Genomic DNA, 20,452 nt, shown 5'->3' with positions numbered 1-20,452 from the left:
TTTGTGAATGAAAAAGAAACCTCTCTATTGACTTGATTATTATGCATGATTTGTTCTGCTACAGGACTACGTTTAATTGTAATTTAAAATGAATTAATAACAAAGTATGTAATGACAGTGCAACCAAGGTGAAATTACACTATTGCCTGATATGATATCAATCAACCAAGTACTAAAAGGAACAACTCTAGTCTTATAAATTGCTACATGACCATAGAGAATTTGTCATTTTTTAGCATTCTCATCCATTGTGTGTATGCGATGTTAAAACTCCCTGATGAGAATGAGATACTGTACTAGCAGTAGCATAGCAGTACTATATCTGATATTGAAATAACAAGTGTAGCAGATGGCTATATTTGAACAACACTACTTTGTAATACTATTAATAATAATATCTTCTACTTTAAACTCAACAATGGTGAATTTATAGCTCCTTTGATTAAACTCCTCTCTTTTGTTTTTCTGGTCTGCAAATAATTTTTAAATTATAAATGTTGCATCAGTCATTGTAACTTCCAAAGTTCTGGAGGTAGGCCTGTTGTATGTATTTATTATGGACCTTTAGTGAGTCACAAGGAGAGGAAATGTTACAAGGACCCTACAATGTATATTGAACGGTAAAACCATTAAAACTAACAGAATGCACCAAAGATAAGAAAATATAATTACAAGCAAAGGAGAGAGGATTCTGGTAGGGGCCTACTGTACAGTACATTTCACAATGAGACACAATTACAAAGCAATGAAGTCATTAAACTTCAGCACACATTCACAAACCAATTATCATTGATAAGTCCCTCAACAGTGCCATAAACTGAAATTAGGATTCTCTAATCATATCAGGGATACTTTATCACAACATAGATTGGTTTTAGTAGCACTAGCATTAGTTACAAGTTATAGGAGATACAAGTTGTAGGAGGTGCTACCATGGAGTACAATAAAAAAAAGAGTCAATCCATGGAGTAAAGAATAATTCTTCTTATTCTTTACTCCATGGTCAATCTAAGCAGGGTCCCTGTTCTAAGCAACATTTGTGTACAGAAAACGCAACAATATCTTTATGAACCTGTCCCCTCACATGTTAAGACAATTACCATTGAGTACCCTCTTAATATTCTTGGGCATTGCACTTAATTTAATTTGAAATGAAATACAATATTATCCATAATTAAGTTCATAATGTAATTATTATCTCTCACTTCACTTGTATTGAGTTATCATGTTTAATTAAACATTATATCATGGAATAAATTGCTAATTAGTTTACTGTCTATTTTTTCACATTATTATAATATTGCTATGCTAATCTTCATTATTATATGAAGTCTGTTGTTTTTGTTTTTAGGAATTCCTAATTTGTAGTATTAGTTATATTTATATGTTTGTTTTGAGGAGCTACAGTATGCTTTCATTTAATAGGCTCCTCCACTTTATATAAATGAAATGAAATGAAACTGTAACTTTCCAATTCTTAAATACAAGGAAAATACAAGACTTGTTATTTTGCTTAAATTATGTTTAGTACTGTGCTGAGTTTTCTGATTGAGAATTTTAAATTGTTTTTTTTACAGGAGATGCAGTGTTGGAGAATCTGGTGATTAAAGATGGTGCATTGGTAATTAACTTATCATTTAAAATGATTAATAATACTCACATACATTAAGTATTAAGTATCTTTTACCTTCAATTCCTTCAATTATTTATATATACTGTATGTTTTGTAGATAGTTACCTTATTGTAAATGTGTACTAATGTAAGTTACTTTGTTAGTTGTCTTTGGATTATTTTTTTTTATATTGTAAATATTCTCTACTGAACTTCTTTGGAAATCAATGCTTAGCACTGAAAGTGTCATTCAGTATAAGGACCATACCCCATGCCCATAGCATGTTGGTAGTCACGTCTTATTAGACAGAGCTTCTTTTTTGGTGAATTTTTTGTATAATTGTTATGGCAATTTTAATTTGTGTTATTTTTATCTCTAGGATGAGTTGGAACTGCCATTTCAGATCAAAGCTGGAACCTTGGAAAAATTAACTCTTAAAATACCATGGAAGAACCTATACACTTCACAAGTTGTTGCTAAAATTGATGGGCTATATTTACTAATTGTTCCTAAACAAGGTAAAGAATAATTATTTACTTCAAGTAAAGTTCTGATGTATGCTGTTAATTCCTTAAAACAAAAACCCAATCCACTTTTTTAGTCATAACAACATTTGAACTTCAGCATACTCTATATCTAACAAAAAATACACTACTACAAAAAATATCACTTTCTATCATAAATTTAGCAACCTTTGCAGGTCAAAGTTTACAACAAATTATACAAGTATATTAATTTACCATAAAAACTAAATAGTTCTTAAGCAACAGTACTAAGAATATGCTTATTGATGGCATTAAATTTTAATTGATGTCGCCAGTAAGTTATTTTATAGCACACAGGGTAATTAAATTCAAAGCAAGGTTGTATTCAGTATAGCATGTCACATTAATTTTTTATTTTTTCCACGTTATTAAAACACTGGAGGCCATTTTTCATTTCAAATCTGGTTAATAATTATACTGATAATACTATGATAGAAATTATTAGGCATACTACAGCCTGTGTTATTTGTTCTTGAATGTAACTTGAACTTTGGTTGCCACATTGTAACAGTTTGAATTGTAAAGCATCATGTTTAGTAGTAATATACTATGTAGTACCGCCAAAATAAAACTCAACATCAACGTTTTAAGTTATGCAAACAAAATTTACAAATTAAGAGTCCTTAACAAATACTGTATTCATATTGGGCTGCTGAGCTAGATGCTGATGTTAATTGTTTTTATAGATGGACCACTTAGACCCCTTCTGTTCTGATACCATGTTTATAATTAGCAGCATATATTTTGTCTGTGCCTGTTCTTGTAAAAGTTATCGAAATCAAACCCCTCTTGATGGTGAGGTAATGTAAACCGCCGTTTAGATAATAATAATCTTTTTCCTCAAAATCTTTATTACACAGTATGAATTTTACAATGTACAATTTTACATTTTTTGAATAAACTGTATACATAGCATCTGGTGAGATGTCAATATAATCATTATTTGCAATCAGAAAACTCAGCAAATGATGCAATGAGGATTGTAAATGAATGTCTAGGGAATACATTGGTGGTAATTGTACACTTAAGCTGTGCATATTGATGAGTATCCTTGTCTACGCATTTGTTGTTGGACATTTACTGTTCAGCTGATTCCCCAGTTTATTTTCATCACTTTATTAGGTTTTCACCTAGAGAACTTTCATCCAAAAAAAAAAATATGTATGTTAAAAAAATAAAAGTACTGATTTCTTCCAGCTCTGTGGCCAATCACATTTGGGTTAGATATTTCCCTTAAATACTAAGTATTTCACTTGTAAAGCGAGTAAATAAGGGATTCACTGAGATAGAACTTTTAAAGTGCAGTAGTTTCCTTTAGCTTAAGCATGTTTGGTGAATATGGCCTAACTAACTAACCCTAAATTTGAAGTAATTCTCCTTCCAAATGAAGCATGTAGGCAGTTGCCCCACGCAGGTGGTTACCCCACGCAGGTGGGTACCCCACGCAGGTGTTTGTTTCATGCAGGTGGTTGTCCCATGCAGGTGGTTATCCCATGCAGGTGGGTACCCCACGCAGGTGGTTGTCCCACGCAGGTGGTTGCCCCATGCAGGTGGTTACCCCACGCAGGTGCTTGCTTTACCTCTTATATTATATAAACCCAATTCATCATCATAGTTTGTGTTCAAGAGAGGACATTTTTTTAATTGACTTGAGCCTCGAGGTGCCTTTTAGAACTTTGTGGAATTATTACAACCACAATGTAGTGTAAAAATGTTTAAAAGAAAAACGATATATTTATTCTACAGGAAGCTATGATGCCGAAAAAGACAAAAAGAGCCAACGTGATGCTAAACAAAAGGCTTTGGAGAAAGTTGAACAAGCCAAGGAACAAGAGAACAAACCACAGGAATCAGATAACAAATCAGACACATTTGCTGAAAAATTAGCCACTCAGATTATTAAGAATCTACAGGTTGAAGTGCAGAATATACACATACGATATGAAGACACAATCACCAACCCGCAGGCACCATTCTCTGCTGGTGTTTCTCTTCACAATTTGTCATTTGAGGTACTGCATTTATTGACCAATCTTTGTGGGCAAATTCTAGCCTGGGATAAGTACTACTAGAGAATCTATGAGTACACTATTCATCCTATAGTAACCATGCATACTGCTCTCTAGGATCTATTATTTTTATTTAATTCTTTTTGTTTGTTTTTAGACCACAAATGAAGACTGGAAAGCATGTATTTTAGACCAGGCGGTGAAAATGGTATACAAGGTAATTACATATTCATTTATTCAAATTTATGCATATTTTATAGATCATAACATTTTATGGGACGACAAGTCATTGTTATTTTGAAGTGTTGACAAATTTATTTTATTTATCACCGATAATTGCATTTCATTCTCTCTGTACTTTATTTATTCATCACTGTTTCATTATTTATCTATTTAACCTTAGGAAGTCAGGCAAAACTGACTGATTTTACAAAAGAAGTAAAATGGTTTTTAGAAATGAATATTTTATTCACTAAAGAAATATACTATTTCTAATTTATTTATCAGTTGTCGAAGGAGATTAAGTTATGCATTTTTTAAGCCATTATTATTTTAATATTTTGTGATGCTTGTTTTGTCTTTGGAAATCTTTTTTGAAAATAAAAAAAATAAAATATTTAGAAAAAAAGATTGCCAACAAAACTCAACCATCATTGTACAAGGTTACCTCACAGAAATTTGTGAACATTAAATGAACATATTATATAATGGAATATTTCCAAAGGCAAATTGCTAGAAAAAAATTACCTGATCTGATTATGAAAATCTCAATGGAAATGAAATAAGGAAAAAGCTAAAATCAAAACGATAAAGTAAAACAGCCAAAAAGAAATGGCAAGATTTCAGACAACACTATTTCTTCGTCAGGGCTCTATATAATGTTTTGTATTCTTCCACAGCTTGTAAAGTTGGATTGCTTAGCCTTGTATCTCAACAGCAACACTCGTCTGTTTGGCTCAATGTCAAAGGATCAATGCTTAGTAAGTACTAATAATTAAAATATTGCTTTTTTTGCTTTCTTCACCATTAACAAAATCAATTACAATATATGTTAAACAGAGCAGAAAGAATCACAGATTTAAATCCATGATTAGTCAACTTATGAACTTATGTAATTGATTATGTAGGCCGAGGCCATTAATAACAATCTTTTGAATTCATTTAATGACAAAAATAAAGTACATACTAAAATGCAGAAGAGGTAATACAATCGTGCCATTTTGTAAAATAAATAAATAAAATCATTTATTTTTTCAGATGTCTCTAAAATCTTCCATTGCTTCACCTGGCCATGTAGATCCTGATTTTCAATATGGTAAAAACATCGAAACATTTACATTTAAAGCCAATGATTACTATATTTATTACTTAATCCCAAATAATTTGTAAAACGGTACTTTATAACCTAATAAAAATTGTATTTATTCAACATGTTTTAACACAGTAAGACCAATTTACACAAGTAATACCACAAAACTGAATACTAGTAAACTGGTCTAGTATTCTTTATTCAATGCAGTATTAATATTATTTGTCTGTTAAACTACATTTTGAGACCTTATTGAAACATTTTGTTTTATATTGTGTGTCTGCCTTTATTCTAAATTTAGTTATTGAACCCATCTCATCTGAAGCACAGTTGAAGATAAACCCCAAGCCTGGTAGTGACCTTTCAACTCCAAAGGCTTGGATGAACCTAGTTGTTATGAGTATTGATCTGACACTGAGACAGCAACAGGTAAGTTAATCAATAAGCACATTTTGCGATGACCTTAAGTTTCTTTAAATTTATTATTTATATATACTGAGTGGCCTCTTCAGTCAAAGACTGATCTCCAAGAGGGCCCACCTGAGTAACTCCTACTCGTCTCGAAAGATGAACTAGATTCTTTAAAGTAAACATTAGCTAGATGTACACTGGACCTATGGTTTATAGTCCTTATCCGAGAAGACTCGTTCTACCACCAGAACCATAGAGCGAGTGAGGATCGAACCCTTGCTGATGTTATGGCTACGTATTTACGGCTCCACTGTCTTAACCGCTCAGCCGCTCGCTAGTGGCTAGGACATGAATGAAGGGGACGTTAAAATATGCTTCCTCACTCAATTTTGGGATATGGTTTTGCCAGAGTATAAGTCCAGACCAATGACGCAATATGCACATTTATCAATTAATTACAGAAAATGTTATTTTTAAAGTCAGGATTTAGTTTGTTTATTATGCTTATATCTCATTACTACACGCAATGATTGATTTTTGTTTTAGTATCACAACCTAATACAGCTGTTGGATTCCTTTGAGAGAATGGTACGCAATGAGCCATACAGAAAATACCGCCCTCGAGCTATTTGTCATGGCCATACTAAGTTGTGGTAAGATTTTTAAAATTCAATTTTTTTTTTTTTTCATATAACTCATATCGCCCATATTGCCAATATCACCCATACCACCCCATGCCACCCAATATCACCAATTTTCACTCAATATTGCACATCAGTCATTAAAACCTTGTTTAAGAAAGATTAATTACTGAAACTTCCTTGACATACCATATATGTAACCACACACATCATCATGCCTGTTAAAAAATTGCATTCATTTACAGGTGGAAGTATGCACAAACTAGCATTTTGGAGGAGAATGTACGACGACGTCACAAAATGTGGTCATGGGACCATATAAAGAAACATCGTGATCTCTGTCGGGGATACAAAGAAGTTTATGGAAAGAAGCTAGCAACATCTAAACCTTCAAAAGAACTTCTAGCTAACCTTCAGGTTGGTGTGTTCCTCAGTTCATAAACTTAAGCTCTGTCTACATTATCAAAATGTATGTGAAAACATGTGATGTGCCCATATATGGACATGATAATGTCATATCACTACCATATTTGGGTATATCACTACCATATTTGGGCACATCATCATTTGTCAAACTAGTTTTATACTGTAGACAGAGCTTAATATGTATTACATGTACAGTAGTTATATTATGCCACTACTAATGATAGTATTTTAGGCGTTATTTTTCTTTTAATTGCATCTAATTTGTGAAAGCACTATTAAAAAGCAAGAAGTACTGTGTACTAAGTTGATTGTATGTAAAGTTGTTAAATAAGATATGTTTGATTAGATTTAGTTGATATTGTAAGCTGAAACTTCCTAAAATAGATTTAGATACAGCTGACCAACACTGGACTCTTTAAAAACTGGAAACTCACAACGAAAAATATTTGTTTTGAGATCCAAAAGTCCCAAATTTCTTTTTTACAATTAATAAACTGCAAGTTAATTTGTTTGGAATGAAAATAACTTTTGTTAACAGTCGTACGAGGATACTTTGGATGTGTTTAACTTGACGCTATGCAGACAACAGGCAGAGTTACAATATAAAAGAAAGAAAAAGAAGAAGGAAAAAGAGAAGAAGAATGCAGGATGGTTTGGAGGTTTCTTTGGTGGTGGAAAGAAAGAAAAAGAGGACGATAGTTTAGAACTAAATGATGTTGCAGGTAGGAATGACAAACAGAATTCAAAGCTGTTGGTACAGTTGCCTAGCAAGACTATTTATATAAAATATTCATCTCCTTTCAATAAATATATTTTGAATGCAAATGTTCTTTTAATGTGAAGAAAAATTAAATAAATATCACAGAACATCTGGTGAATTCACCAAGGCCATTGTCAGCAATAACAATACGTTGAGAAAGTGTGTTGACAACGCACAAAATGTTTCATTCATTCATCTTTCATTTTCCCTTCAAATTTGCATTCAAAATACTGTTTATTTAGAGAATTTATTTTTTATCCGTTTTTATGATTACAGAAAGGGTACAAAATGCCATGACATCTGAGGACAAGGCTAAACTGTATGAAGCTATTGGCTACACAGAAGAAATTCCTGTTTCAGAATTTCCAAAAGAGGTAAATAATTCAAATATGGTAGTGATATTCCCAAATATGGTAGTGATATTTCCAAATATAGTAGTAATATGACATCATCATGTCCATATATGGGCACATCACATTTTGTTGTCACATAAAGTTTGATAGTGTAGACAGAGCTTAACACTAAAGGTGAATACTGCCTCTAATTAGCTGCAGTATATATTACCATGTGCATTTTAGGTCTTATATTCAACATTCTATTTCTACATTTAAACATGGTCGATAAAAAGTTGAAATGATAACTCTGTTTGTTTTGCAGTATATTGGTATTCTACTGAACTTTCATTTAATCCAAACTTCTGTCAAACTTGTGGATAATACAGGCAATAGCGACTCTAATGTTCTTGGTGTGGAAATATCTGACTTGAAAGCAGGGATAAGCCAAAGGCCAGCTGCTGATGCCATCAGGTACAAGTCATTTATTTCTTTATATAGACCCAAGACCATGTCTAAAGGCCAATTTACACAGACGAGTGGTAACGGTAATAAATATATAGAATATATGTTTATATTTCTATGACCATTATACATAAGGCAAAGCGGACGGGCGGTTACCACTCAAGATAGGTCATATTCTACATGGACAAACTACGCCCTTTTCCGCTTACCGTTACAGCTCGTCTGTGTAAATTGGCCTTTAGTATACAAGCAATGTAGCAGAGACAGGTCTCTCACTAGCTACGGTTGAAGTAGAAAGTACTGATAAACCTTTCTTATTATAGACTTGATGCCAAGCTGAACACATTCAATGTTTTCGGCACATCAATAGGCTGTGAACAACATCAAATGGTTGAGTCTCAGAATCTAGAGGCTGATGGCAAGGTAGATCTACTGGAGGTAGAGTTTGAGACGAACCCTCTTGATGGATTGGCAGATCAGAGGGTGAAGGTGCTAGCAAGACCTCTAAAGATTGTCTATGATGCGGTAAATGTCTTATAGTTATTGGTACTATAATGCTTCCCCACCTAGTATTATGGTTATTTCACTATTTTTTTATATAATAATAATCATGGTAGGCATAGAATTCATTGTTACAGGTTGAGTGGGTGTTAAGGAGGAGAGGAAGGTTGCCATGGAGGAGAGGAAGGTTGCTATGGTGGAGAGGAAGGTTGATATGAATGTCAAAACATATTCATAATATGTTAACGTATTATAATATATGAACATGATATATTCTGTAGTCAATTACTTTACCTTTTTCTTTTTCAAAATTGTCAATTTCAGAATACAATTAACCAAATTGTGACATTTTTTGAGCCACCTAAAGATGTGCACCTTGATGAGTGAGTATATTACTGTTCTTGTGGCTGTCTTCTTCTGAAGACACATGGCCGTCATTGATGGATACAAAGTATCAGTTGACTTTTTCAATTAAATTCAAAATAACATTTATTTAAACAATAATGGAATAAATAAGAAATAACATATACAAATAACAATAAATCTGTGGGTGGGGGGGGGGGGTGCTTGGAGGTTGGAGAGGAGGAAGAAGGCAGGGCAGGATTCTAGACAAAACAAAGGGACAAAGACAAGCGGGGCACAGGACAGGACTTCACTGCTGGTGTGCTCGAGATCTAGATCAATATTTATACCATGCTATACACGTTTATATTTACTATTGAAATTAAACATTCTGGGAATTTAACATTTTGAAAATAAGGAATATAAGATTAATATCTTTGTACTTAACACCCCTATCTTTATATATTAGGCTATCTGCAGCTGCAGCTTCTACTATTGATGAGTTCACAGAGCAGTCAGCTACCAGTCTGCAGTACATGGCAGACACTAAGACTATTCTTGATGTCACTGTTGACCTTCGACCTTCATATATTATTATTCCAGAAAATGGTGTCTATTCAGAGTTAGTATAAATCATAAATTCTATTTTTTTAAATAATTTTTATTCAAACAAAATATAAATTCAAGAATCATGCATAAACAAACTTTTATATGAGTTTTTTTGTTAATATAATATTTTCAAATTTCTTTTGGTAATTATGTAAAACTTCACTTAACCACTCAATACATTTTAATAACATTGTGGTTTTCATTCCTACAAAATTTAGAAAGGGCAAAGTACTCGTTGCTGACCTGGGTCACTTTAGGATGACCACTGAACATGAGGAAAAATATGATGCTCGAAGGACGGAGGTGATTAAATATTATGTCATATTTTGTCATTTTGATTAAAATAATTACATATCTAAACTTATGGGAATTAATTCTGTTCATATTTAACATTGCTAAAGTAAGCCACTATCAGGATGTAAACAAATATTTGTGTAGACTTGGATACAAAAACAGAACATCAGATAATATGCTCTGTCTACACTATCAAACTTTATGTGACAAAAAATGTGATGTTCCTATATGGATATATCACTACCATATTTGGGTACATCACACTTTTTTTGTCGATTGTGTAGACAGAGCTTTACACAATAGCAATTCTAAATGCTCTATTATTGGGTATGAGTATGAATGTCAATGATAAAGGTAACATATTACATATTTCATTTATATTACAGAATGAAAGTTTGGAGGAGTTAATGAAAAAGTCATATGATAGATTCAATATGGATTTAAAGAGTGTTCAAATCATATTAGCCAATGAAGGTATATACTGTTGTGTATTGCTTTTGTACAATAATATATCAATTCAATTTTATTTTCATAAGATACATCAGTATGTAATAATATAACAAAAATGAGATTTAAAAAAATAGAATGCCTCATGCTGGAGAAGCTTAAATAAGCCCATAGGGCTTTAATTAAGGCTAGTTCCACCAGAAGAAAAAAAGAGTCAAAAAAGTATGTATAAATAAATATTTCAAGATTAGTCAACAAATAAATAGCTTCAAGGAAGTGTTCATATTTGTACAGAAGTTAAAATGGTTATGCTGTATATATAACATATATTTAATCATTAATAAATAATCATATAGATGTATTCAAACCATTTTATAACTAAAAATATCTATAAATATTAAATTAAATTACTTCTCAGGTGAAGATTGGGAAGCAGCTCGTAAGAAGACCTATTCACCGCTGCATCTCCTACAACCATTGAATGTTGGCATAGCATTACATAAATGCCTGGTGGATGACAATAGGATGCCAAAGTAAGTATGTAAATATATTTAAAGCTCTGTCTACACTATCAAACATTATGTGACAAAAATATGTGATATGCTCATATATGGACATGATGATATCATAGCACTACCATATTTGGGCATATCACTACCATATTTGGGCACATCACACTTTTTTTGTCAAATTAGTTTGATAGTGTAGACAGAGCTTTAGTCATGTTTATTGTATTGACCTGCAAGTAAATATCCAGTACAAGAGTTGGACAAGTATGGGCTGTGTGAGCGTGGTTGTGACATTGAACATATTTGAAATTGTCGTTGTTTTGAAAAATATTTCTTTGTTTTGTTTTCCAGAGTTCGAATACTTGGGGAATTGCCTTCATTGGATATTGACTTCTCTGACAAAAAGCTGAAAGATCTAATATCCCTAGCAACCAGCATACCACTCCCAGAAACCAAAGCTCCTGACAAAGAATCTATGTCAAAGGTAAGCAGATATGGAGAAATATGATTATTTTTTTTTTTAATTAATGGATTTTAATGAAGGTAATGTGTACAGATAATCATCTGTTACCAACTAGCTAACTAAATATGTGAACATTTCAGTTGGTTTTATTGTAGAATATTTATTGGATTTAAACCAATGTATTCTGTACAAGTTCTGATTAAATAGTTTTTTTATAGTTATGAAAAATACTGTGATATAAATACAAATAATTTGCAATCCTTTTTAACTACCTGTACATATTCTAATTTATTATAATAAGATCTTTAAAACTAATTCAGCTAATATTTATTCAAAGTGTGAAATAAGCCTGAAAGCTTGTTCAAAGTCTGAAGAGAAAATAAAGCTGTAAACCTGCATTGCTGCTGTAACTATAGATATCTTGTCTCCCATTATGTGTGAATGTTACTTGCTACCATTTAATGTATCATAACATTCTCTTGTCTTCCTATCTGTGGTTATTTTAATATCTGTATGGTTGATTTTAGCATGGAAGTATACCATGATTTAAGTATAAAAACTGTTTTCTTATATATTTATAACTAAATTTTCATTGTTTTGGCAATATACCCTGTTATTGTATATTGTTTTAATTCCTTTTTGTCATGATGTGTCATCTACAAAAATGCCTTGAATTCAGTTGATGTCATTTCCACTTCTAAGCGTGGAGAACTCCTCCATGGCCTGCAATTCATAAAATTACTATAGTGTCAAATAAACGGATCTTTCTGCTGATCTACTATCAATCAACCAGACTAGCAAACACATTTTTAGGTCTTTAAGTGCAGAAAGTATGACATATTTAGACATTTTATGAAAACAGGAATTAATCATTTTTATCTCTAAGCATGATTCTAAATCAATTCTATTCATCATGCACACATTGAGGCACTTCATATTGATCGAACCACACACTTTTTCATACAGGCTGCATTCAGGCCGTCTGCTACTGCCATTCCAATGCCATTACTGCCTGAGAAAGGCCTCAATTATATAATGAACCTGCTGGATGATGATGACTATGACTCGGAACAAGATGGATATTTCACACCATGCGGTGGAGATGTTAGTTAAATGTTTTGTGAATGAGCTTTTAACAGAGTATCTTGCTAACCTAGTGCATGGTAGCTTAACCTTCAACCCTGTGTGATATCCATTCATTAAAACTTCCATTCAATGTTATATTTAATAGTCTATGTTCAATATAAGCAGTCAGCGATGTACTATAGTTGTGTTTCTTGTGAACATTATTATTTCTTGTACATTTTTAAATATAAAAACCAATCAATCAAATACTACTGGAATGTAGTACTGAATTTGCTGCTAATCGAATCTTTCAGTTTTAATTGATACAACATTATGTTTCTTTAGTCCATATTCTCCCTACTGTGGTTTTGTTTGTCATATTCCATCAGTAACATTTCTTTTGCTCAATCTAAAAGTTTATTTTAAAACTTATATCCAGCCGTGAGTTCATCAGTTAAAGTATTGACAACACTTACTTTCTTATAAGATTGCTGTACTTACAGTAGAAACAACTAATAAACCATGTATCCTATTCATTAATACATTTGGTTTGTCCATACTATTAGTCTAGCTGTGTTAACAAACACAACTGCAGATCATACTCTTGAACATAACATGACATAAAATAGAAATGTTAGTAAGTGCTTAGCTTGCTTTTAATCTAACAATTAAAGTTAAACTTTACTTACTTACCTCTTTTTAAGGTTGTGTGAAGCTTATCGTGTGCACCTTATCATTTCTTTTGCTGCTATGTACTGTAATAATATTATTTATCTAATTCAGTGCTTTAGGTTCATTTGAAGCTTTCTGTTTCAAATACTGTATGTATTGTATAACAACACTACTTTTTCTAAAATTAGTGTTTGGTTTCAATATTTGGTTCGTTTGTACCTCAGACCAGGGAAGAGTTAACTCTTCCCTGGTCTGACACTATTGTAACCAACCAACACTAGCACTCATAGTACAGTGATGATCTGGTTGTCTCTCTACCTGATGATTCTAGAGGTCATAGATCACAAATAATTTTTTTATAAAGTTGAAATAAGTTGTTATTTTTTCCCAATCAATAACCAAAACTTTATGCAAAAAAATTGTTTGGGTGTGTTTTGGGTGACCACTCTAATTGCACAGTTGATCATGTATCAATATATATCAGTTGTGTAACGCACAGGACAAAGGCACTCCAAGTTGCATTGGACTGTTCATGCTCTGGGGCCTCTTGCGCTCTTGGGCCCCTGAGTTTAGCCAATAAGTGCTCATAGCCGTTACACCACTATATTCTATGCACTTGCATTTTGGTATTTATTTTTGAGCAAGAGGTTTGGCCAATGTGTTCAAGTAATCTCACTGTTAGATTTCACACAACTTTTGGTGATTGTATAAATGCACTGATTGGTGACTAATGAAGGTGTTTGTATTCACTATTGCAGCACAATTTATCTGAGAAGAGTGATGGGTTGGTAAGAATATCACACTCAATATTTTGAGTTCACTATTTAACACTAGTAATACTCTTCTATTTGAAGCATGATGAATGTTTCGGGATTTTGTATTTATCTAAAACTACTGTAATATTCTAGGTATAGCATGCCTGTTATACAAAGCCTTTATATACTGTAGCATGCTTTACAAATAATTTATAATTATTAACAAGTTTTGTTTTTGAAAGTTTCAAACAAACAAAAAGGAAAATACATAATATAAAATATATAACCTAATAAATTTTCATAGAAATATCATTCATAATCAATATTATATAACAAATGTTGCACTGACTATAAAGTATTTATTTTTAATTCTATTTATTTCACTAGTTTATTGTTTTACTACAGTATCAATGGTTAATATATAAAAGTAACCACAATTTAATACGTTGCATTGTTATTATTTAATTTTACTCTAACTTTCAACTACTGTTTTATATAGTTTTAATGTTTTTACTTTATATATTTATCAATAATAAGAATCTAACATCATTTTTCATTTCAAAGATTTTATATAATTCTTCATATTACTCTTGTTTACTTTGTTCTTCTCTTTTAAATGCTGTATTCTGCTGAGATATTATGGTTTATATTTATATTATTTGCAGTACATCTTGGTTTGCATGGTGTGGTATAGTAAATTCTGTGACACTTGAAAGAAAAAATTTTATGTAAACTTAAAAAAAAATGTTGACGTAATTTCTTCAATCACCATAGTGATAATTATTTTTATTGTGATTTGGTGAATAAACGTAATTGTATTTGTAAAAGCAAAAATGCACAGAATTAGTATAAGGGATTGGACATATTTTGAACTACACAGCAGCACCTATGATTTGAAATGAAGATCCTATCAAATTGACTTTATTAAATAATTTCAAAGGCCACATAGTAAGGTCCAAAGCATTGCCACTGCACATTGGTGTTAAGCAAAAGATTGTCTTGCTTAATTATTTAGACCTGTGCTTAATTGTTTTCTATATTTTAGGTGGAGAAGTTAACTACCACTAGAGATGTGGTCATGTTTGATTCAAAGAAGTTTAACATCACCAAACCAACGGTAGTTGAAGATGCAGATGATGATGAAGACGAGTTCTTGTCGGCAGAAGAGGGAGATGAGCAGGATGGTGGACAAAAGCAAAAACTTAAAAGAGAACAAAGTCTAGGTTACCAACCAAGGAGCAATCTTGAATTAGATTTTGAAGTTAAAAGGGTGAGAATCTTTCATTTTTATGTATTGTATTTAACCAGTGGGGAGAGTGTGGGTTTCGTGGGTTCTGTACTGCAAAAATCTTAACTCTCATCATCATCACATACGTTGAACGTCTTGCGACATAGTGCACTTAACAAGACTTCTCCAATCAGAGCGAATATTGCCCACAGTGTGCATAGACTTGTTTTTTCTTCTTTTCGTATCATTTTCTATAATTCTTATCCATGTGGTTTTGAATCGTCCTCTTGGTCTCTTCACCTTTCTTCAATGTACAGGTATATATTTTTTTCTAAACTTTACTGACAAACAAACTTCTTCTTCTTAGATCACGTTAAACATGTGTCAAAACAACGGAACAGTTGATGTACCATTACTTGCTGTTAACATCATCAGCCTTGGTGCTAAGGTAGAGTTAAGGCCATGGCATGTCACATTGGATGCTAGGCTTGGCAGTGTGTCTGTGCAGCATATGCAGATGAAAGGTTGGTGTATATGTATCTTGTTACTAATAAAAAACAACAGTAATAGCCATAGCAGTTCTTTCAATCTTTCTTTTGTGTTTCTGAGATTGTGTTGTTTTGTCTTCTTGTGTATCTGTTAACCACACTGTAAGTGGCTAATTTGTATCGGATGCTGTTTTTCGGTTTTATAAATTATGTTATTATAACAAGTCGATAACTTATAAGAAATATCGTGGAAGTAGTAAGGGCTATACACACATAATCATTGTCATTGTATTACATAAAAGGCAGTCAGAGTGTTATGTCTTTATTTAATAACCATCCAGTTATTACAGATTATATGTCACACTTAATCCAATCTTAACTCAATATCTTGTGTCCTTTCAGCTTTAGATGGCAATGATCTTTTCCTTGTGAAGACGCCATTACAAGATACCACTGGAGAGAGGTTAATGCACTTAAATTATCAAAAGGTATGTTCTAATATAATGCATGTCGGTGTTTAGATATATATATATTACATTTGAATACAAGACAATAAATGGGACACAAACACATTTGACATGACCATTTTAATTTCAAACCCAAATTCAATTTGGGCCACATACTTAGGAACTAAAATACTGTTCTGGCGAGTTCTAATCTGAGCGCTTCAGAGTGCTGGAGAACGGAGCGGTGTAAATGGTTCCTCTGCTTTTCTTAATTTTTTTATCATTATCATATTTATTTTATGGATCATTTTTGTGTGTAAAGCGCTTAGAAACATTGTATTAGGTGCTTTATAAAGACTACCATTATTATCATATAATAATAAACATGTTTCAAATAAAAGAAATAAAGGTTGATTATCAAATATTGTATTTGTTTGTAGATTGAGAAAGATAATCCAGATTTCCACACATTGTATGAATCGACAGAACAGAACATCCAAGTGGACGTAGCTGGCCTGACGTTGACCGCACACGCTGAAGCCATCCTCAACATCGTGGCATTTTCTGAACAAATCGTCGCCATGCTGGATGAAAGTAAAAAGGAAGAGGAGAAGGCACTTGATGAAGGCTATTCAAGTGACAGTGAAAAGAAACCAGGTGTGTGTGTAAATAAATATGCAAATTAATAGGTTTTAGTGTAAATGATATGCAAATTAAATTTATGTAAATTTATTCATTTAAAAAAGAACTTTGAAATTCAATACATGAATTTCTTGTTGTTTTTTAATGTTTTTAGTTAGAAGACGCCAAACTAGACCATTGCCATCTAAAGTTATTGATGTACACTTAATGGCCAAGCTTGGTGTAATCTCTATTGAAGCATGTACATGTAATGCCTCCCTCGCTTGTGTGGATGTCAAGGGTAAGTTTATGCCTTAAGTCTACACTATCAAACTAGTTTGACAAAAAAAGTGTGCCCAAATATGGTAGTGGTATGCTTAAATATGGTAGTGATATGACATCATCATGGCTATATATGGGCACATCACATTTTTTTTTCACGTAAAGTGTAGACAGGGCTTTATTCACAGGTCTATCCATACTTATATATATACCAAATTTCAATGTTGCCAACTTTACTCTCAACACAACATTATGTTTGTTTTCTGATTTGTACAATTTTCTTAACTTATTGTAATCTGATTACGCATATCATTATTGTTTTCACTACAGGTGTTGAAGCAGGTGTAACTATTCAGAAACATCAAACCATAGTATCAGCAAGTTTAAAAGATGTGACAGTGACGGATCCTTCACCAAATACTATCTATCCCAAGGTTACTACTGTTATTAGATTATAAATATCTATGTATTACAGCAAACACCTAACAGTATGCTATCAACCAACAGACTACATTACCACAATTTAACCTTTATAATGAAGAGTGTCGGTTCCAAATCTTTACTCATACAAATAATGTTATATTTTACAATGAAATAAAAGGAAATAAATAAAAAAAAAATAAAAATTAATTTAAAAAAAAATAAATAAAAAATAAAAAATACATAATACTGGCATTTAGCATATAGATCGTATTGAGAAGTATACAAAAAGATTTTTTTGTTCGCCAAAGAAATATTTGAAAAGTTTTTCAATGAAACAAAAGTTAAAAGCAATTACCAACCCAATACAGTAATGAATTGTTTTACCTTGTTTTTATGATAGATTCTCTCCATAGTTGAGAGCTCAGAAGTGTTTAAACTGGGAGTAGTAGTACATAACAGTGCTACCGTTGGTCAGCATTACACGGACATGTCCGCTGTTGACCTTAGTTTGGCCCTCAGTGTTGGACGTATACAAGCAGTGTTTGTCAATAAGTTTATCATGGACCTATTGGTAAGCTAATGTTTATGTACTGCCTTTTGCCAAGTATAGAGTCATTGTGCAAAATTATCTGTATTGGTACTGTATTAAACAAATCCATTTATTGATGTTTTTGTGAATGGTGCATCTATGCACATGAGTGCAGAAAGAATATAAAATTTTAAAAAGTTTCACAAAATAAGATTAAACTATAAAGACTTGCAAATGAGTGATTGCTATTTGATATGATGTTGTTTCTTAAAAGATTTCATATCTGAAAGTACTTGATCTTCAATTTACTTCTACAGCAATTTGTAAACCGCTTTGCAGCTGCCAAAAAAGCAGCGATTGAAGCCAGTGAAAGTGCGGCGGCATCTGCAGCCAAGACGATGCAGGAGATGCAAGAGGCGGCCATGAGGGCAATGTTGGATGTCAAAATCAAAGCTCCAGTTGTCATCATTCCACGCAGTTCAACAGCAAAAATGGCGATTTATGCAGATCTTGGTGAATTATTTGTCAAAAACTCTTTCACGATTGCTGCAGGGTCAGAGGAATTGACCGTACCGGCTGTAGTGGACACTATGGACATTGTTTTAAACAATGTCAAGTTGTCACGGTAAGGCCAAACAAATAATACTGCTATTTCAAATCAAGATGTTTAAATCTAATCAAATTGTTTATGATGAGTATTTTCTTATTGATATTAATGCATTGTCTATCCATCAAGCTTTGTCATGTATAGTATGTTTCATTGCTACCTTTAAATAACTTTCTCAAAGTAATCTTAATAATAATAATAACTTTATTTGTAAACGGAAAATCACTGTTTTTAACAAGGCCGTTTCAGTATACAGTATTCAGTGTACAGCGCTTAGTGGTTTCACAACATTAGGCGCTTTATAAATCCAGGATATTATTATTATTATTATACAAAACTATTTACAAAAATCAACAAACAATTAAAAGTAAAAGAAAAAAAAAACGTTTGTTCTTTCAGAGCATTTATTGAAGATGGAGAAGTAAAGTCTGAATCATTGATGTTAGAACCAGCTAACATGCAGTTACAGGTGCAGAGGAATTTAGCTGCAGCTTACTTCACTAAGCTACCAGCTATTGCAGTCAATGGCAAGCTGCAAGCTGTTGATGTAAGGTTCTATTATTTTAAGTCTGTAGAGATAAACATTATCATTTACAAAGATCAAAATCAAAGAACCGATCCCCTGGTAAACATTGTTTTTATGGGGAAAGGTGTGTTTTTAAGAGTTTTTAAAAAATTAATAAGATAAACCAATGATAAACTACTCAAATGCACATATGTACACAGATATATTCTTGCCATGATTAATTGTATTGTATTTCGATTTGGACTAAATGGGGCATCAATAAAAATAAAACTCTTCAAAAATGTTATAAACCATCAAAGCTGTTAAACATACAGTAATGTGTTTATATTAAAACAGTTACAACAATTACTTTATAGATGCATATTGGTCCAGATGACATCGCATTAGCCTTTGGTGTTCTCAATGAAAACTTGAACGAGGGTCAAACAATCCCAGATGAGGTCACTCAAATGGAAGATGATGATAAAGACAAACAAAAACAAGATAAAGGTATATTTTGAATTCTTTTGTATTCTTATTTTTGAGACTTTTTGTGAGGATGTTAATGCATAAAGCTCTGTCTACACTATCAAACTTTATGTGACAACAAAATAAAATGTGCTCATATATGGATATGACGATGTCATATCAGTACCATATTTGGGCACATCACACTTTTTTTGTCAAACTAGTTTGATAGTGTAGACAAAGCTTAATATTGGTATAGGTGAAAGAACAACTGAAATATATAAGCATCAGTATAATAGCCTGAAGCAAAAACTGTTTGTATATTTACAGATCGTGATAGTGAAGGTGCAGATGAGAAGCAACTGTCAAGTCAGTTAAGTCTTAACTTTACCATTGAGTCTGTTGGTGTAAGCATGTACCAAAAGTCAGCAGACCTAGTAAGTGAATTACTTCATTTCACTTAGATAGCTAATAATTAGTATATAAATGTCCTTCCATATTCTTGTAAAAATAATATGATGAAAACAGAAATGTAATTGGCTTAAGCTGCCCCTTTCATTTTTGTATATTGTATTGTATGTATAAACAAAATGAAACTTTATGTATTATTAATTTAATATCTGAAGGTCCACCTAAGCTTGGAGAGTTTAGTTTGATAATTGTAGTCACTTGTCCATAAAAAGACCC

At 32.2% G+C, this 20,452-nt stretch overlaps 1 protein-coding gene across 5 annotated transcripts in view; it reads left to right on the top strand.

Annotated features, from left to right (window-relative positions):
• The window catches only part of LOC144850853 (intermembrane lipid transfer protein VPS13A-like), a 48,610-nt gene that overhangs the window by 2,504 nt on the left and 25,654 nt on the right, over positions 1 to 20,452 (top strand). For 2 of the 5 annotated variants that reach the window (XM_078708348.1, XM_078708339.1), the window contains exons 2-33: positions 1,578 to 1,621; positions 1,993 to 2,131; positions 3,905 to 4,170; positions 4,325 to 4,384; positions 5,067 to 5,147; positions 5,425 to 5,482; positions 5,778 to 5,905; positions 6,434 to 6,540; positions 6,774 to 6,945; positions 7,493 to 7,676; positions 7,991 to 8,088; positions 8,372 to 8,520; positions 8,835 to 9,036; positions 9,337 to 9,395; positions 9,824 to 9,976; positions 10,182 to 10,266; positions 10,644 to 10,731; positions 11,123 to 11,237; positions 11,565 to 11,697; positions 12,643 to 12,780; positions 14,172 to 14,201; positions 15,214 to 15,438; positions 15,764 to 15,920; positions 16,287 to 16,372; positions 16,771 to 16,987; positions 17,127 to 17,252; positions 17,564 to 17,667; positions 18,057 to 18,227; positions 18,503 to 18,810; positions 19,192 to 19,339; positions 19,675 to 19,807; positions 20,096 to 20,202. In XM_078708348.1, the coding sequence (XP_078564474.1) occupies positions 1,578 to 1,621; positions 1,993 to 2,131; positions 3,905 to 4,170; positions 4,325 to 4,384; positions 5,067 to 5,147; positions 5,425 to 5,482; positions 5,778 to 5,905; positions 6,434 to 6,540; positions 6,774 to 6,945; positions 7,493 to 7,676; positions 7,991 to 8,088; positions 8,372 to 8,520; positions 8,835 to 9,036; positions 9,337 to 9,395; positions 9,824 to 9,976; positions 10,182 to 10,266; positions 10,644 to 10,731; positions 11,123 to 11,237; positions 11,565 to 11,697; positions 12,643 to 12,780; positions 14,172 to 14,201; positions 15,214 to 15,438; positions 15,764 to 15,920; positions 16,287 to 16,372; positions 16,771 to 16,987; positions 17,127 to 17,252; positions 17,564 to 17,667; positions 18,057 to 18,227; positions 18,503 to 18,810; positions 19,192 to 19,339; positions 19,675 to 19,807; positions 20,096 to 20,202 (4,271 nt within the window). The remainder of the gene's footprint in view (positions 1 to 1,577; positions 1,622 to 1,992; positions 2,132 to 3,904; positions 4,171 to 4,324; positions 4,385 to 5,066; positions 5,148 to 5,424; positions 5,483 to 5,777; positions 5,906 to 6,433; positions 6,541 to 6,773; positions 6,946 to 7,492; positions 7,677 to 7,990; positions 8,089 to 8,371; positions 8,521 to 8,834; positions 9,037 to 9,336; positions 9,396 to 9,823; positions 9,977 to 10,181; positions 10,267 to 10,643; positions 10,732 to 11,122; positions 11,238 to 11,564; positions 11,698 to 12,642; positions 12,781 to 14,171; positions 14,202 to 15,213; positions 15,439 to 15,763; positions 15,921 to 16,286; positions 16,373 to 16,770; positions 16,988 to 17,126; positions 17,253 to 17,563; positions 17,668 to 18,056; positions 18,228 to 18,502; positions 18,811 to 19,191; positions 19,340 to 19,674; positions 19,808 to 20,095; positions 20,203 to 20,452) is intronic. The other 3 variants (XM_078708364.1, XM_078708355.1, XM_078708370.1) reach the window with 3 other exon arrangements.

The sequence above is a fragment of the Antedon bifida genome, chromosome 1 (assembly GCF_963402885.1).
Source record: "Antedon bifida chromosome 1, ecAntBifi1.1, whole genome shotgun sequence".
In the NCBI taxonomy this organism is placed as follows: Eukaryota; Metazoa; Echinodermata; class Crinoidea; order Comatulida; family Antedonidae; genus Antedon; species Antedon bifida.
Note: the sequence above shows the minus strand (reverse complement) of the source record. Positions and strands in the feature narration are given on the sequence as shown.